This window comes from Gossypium hirsutum, chromosome D07, assembly GCF_007990345.1.
Source record: "Gossypium hirsutum isolate 1008001.06 chromosome D07, Gossypium_hirsutum_v2.1, whole genome shotgun sequence".
NCBI classification, from domain to species: domain Eukaryota; kingdom Viridiplantae; phylum Streptophyta; class Magnoliopsida; order Malvales; family Malvaceae; genus Gossypium; species Gossypium hirsutum.
In genome coordinates this window covers 46,219,028-46,221,281 of record NC_053443.1, presented here as the reverse complement: position 1 = coordinate 46,221,281, position 2,254 = coordinate 46,219,028, and the positions used below count along the sequence as shown (strand labels likewise).

Sequence of the window (2,254 nt, the reverse complement as noted above, 5' to 3'; positions counted from 1 at the left end):
ATTTTAATCTAGTTTTATTCAGATTTGGGAACTTAATGAATCCAGCAATGAATGTTAGAGGCTAAGAGAGAACCCAAATTAAAAAAAAAATAACAATCGTAATGTTATATTTAAACCCTAATTCGGATACCCATTCCAATCATATTAATTATTTCTTTTATTTGGCCAAACAATTTGTATATATAAAGGAGCTCAAATTTGCAGTCAACGAGGCGAGTTAGTTCCAAACTTGACTTAAAAGCAAAGAAAACCCTCTTCCAAAATATTGCACCATGGCTTCTTCATTACCTTCATCTTTCGCCATAATTTCACCATCTTCCAACCATTATTCTCGTCAACCCATTCATGTTAGAGCTCAAAGCTTTAGAGATGGAGGTAATCAACCATTATATATCCATCAACTTTCTCCTATTATTCTTATTGTCAATTCTTTTTCAAATATTATAAGTTATAGAGGTCAGAACTTGAAACTGGTGTCAATTGAAAACTTAAACACAAGTCTGTTGCACTTGTTTGTCAGTTTCATCTTATACAGTTTTTTCTTTTGGTGGCAGGTGGGTCAAGTAACCGGGTGGATGCGAATTTGAGTGTTCTAAGGGAGAGAATAGAGCAGGTGAAGATGAAGGAGAAGCTGGAGAGATGTTGCAGGTCATATGATAAGTGGGGGTGGAACTATGGAGCTGGGTATAATTATAAAGTTAAAAGAGATGGGCAATTATCAGAATTGTTTGAACTTTTGAGTTTGGTAGGGGCAACCCTTGGCTTTACCTGCCTTACGGGCATTCTTTTCCTTTGCTTTTTTTCTTTTTTTCTTCATTTAAATCAATGGTTTTGATTCTAATTCTATGTATATATGTATACCAAGCATCAGAAAGTTTATGTATATGTATATGTACATGTTCATGGGAGAATGGAGATGCTCCTTACCAAGAAATAAATTGCTTGTTCTTAGTATTTACTGCTAGTAAGGAAAAAATTTGTCAACAACTTATTGGTTTAGAAAAAATACTTGGTGGAGGAATACGTTGAAATTTGACGTCAAAATTCAAAGTTTTATTTATTTTTCTTAAATGTGCTTGAATAAATCTCACTCAATACCATTTCTTTTATCCATTAAAATTTCTAACCCAGAGTTTTAATCTCCTAATTTAAATGTAAAAAATTATTTTCAAGTGAAAGTGAATCCCATATTGGATTTCGTTAGAATGTTAAAGAAAAGAAGTGATGTCTCCTTTCTATTTTATTGTGAATGCCAGCTTTTAGTTGTCAAAAGAAAATGAAATCTAAGCCAACAAAGAGGCACTTGAGCTACTATAAAATTGTGGGGACAAATTTAAAACAAGGCAACTAAGAGGTCGAAAAAACAAAGGAAAATATATGGATCAGAAAAGAGACAAGAAAGAGAGAGGGCGAGGAACCAAAAGTCATTAAAAAAACAGAGATATTGAATGTGAAAAGAAAAATAAAAAAATGTTACAAATGTAGAGGTCGATATTCTAACTCATTAGAATGAATGTACAAGTTTCTTAATATATGTTTTAATGAAGCATTTAAGTAAGTTTTATTTATTTGTATTTCATTGAATGAAAGGAGTTTATAAATAGAAGTTTTGTGTGAGCGAAAAATATATACGAAAATTTTTTTCTTTTGTTTTCATCTATTGTTTACTTTTTAGTGTGCTCTTTGTTTGATAATTTGGTAACATGTTATCAACAACCGTGTAACATCTTTGTCTAAGAAACAACTCTAAGATAAAATACATGTTTCTTGTAAACACAAAAAAACTGATATTTGATTGTTACTTGTCTTTATTCTACATATTTTCATTATTTTTGGATTATTAATTAAAGGTTCCTATTATTATTTTTATATGAGTATCATATATACATGCTTAATAATTTATCATATTTACGTCTTAATTTCATGTAATCAACAGATCATTAATATGATATTAACAATGCTGGTAATTAAAGCATTATATACTGTGATAGCCCGAAATAGGGCCTAATCGAAATAGTGGTTTTGTAACCACAAATCCAAAGTGAAATAGTTTAATTTTATAAATTTTTATTAATTACTGATTGAATGAAATATTGTGTGAAAATATGGATAGGAAATTTTAATGATTTAGTGCCTAATTGAATTTTTAGGACTAAATTGAGAAAAATGCAAAGTGTGTCTAATTAGTGATTAAATGACTTAATTGAATTATTGCATGAAATTGGAAGTGTTTATGTGGAATTAGACCATAAAA

At 29.7% G+C, this 2,254-nt stretch overlaps 1 protein-coding gene across 1 annotated transcript; it reads left to right on the top strand.

Annotated features, from left to right (window-relative positions):
- The first annotated feature begins 229 nt into the window (after positions 1–229).
- Positions 230–954, top strand: LOC107956766 (uncharacterized). The gene is made up of 2 exons (XM_016892296.2): positions 230–375; positions 555–954. The coding sequence occupies exons 1-2, from the start codon at positions 273–275 to the stop codon at positions 833–835; spliced, it is 384 nt and encodes a 127-aa protein (XP_016747785.1). The 5' UTR covers positions 230–272; the 3' UTR covers positions 836–954.
- The last annotated feature ends 1,300 nt before the right edge of the window (positions 955–2,254 follow it).

Excerpts from the sequence above, each read along its gene's own strand:
- LOC107956766 (XM_016892296.2), top strand. The coding sequence starts at position 273 with ATGGCTTCTTCATTACCTTCATCTTTCGCCATAATTTCACCATCTTCC. Across the intron at positions 376-554 it reads TCAAAGCTTTAGAGATGGAG|GTGGGTCAAGTAACCGGGTG; the intron begins GTAATCAACCAT and ends TTTTGGTGGCAG.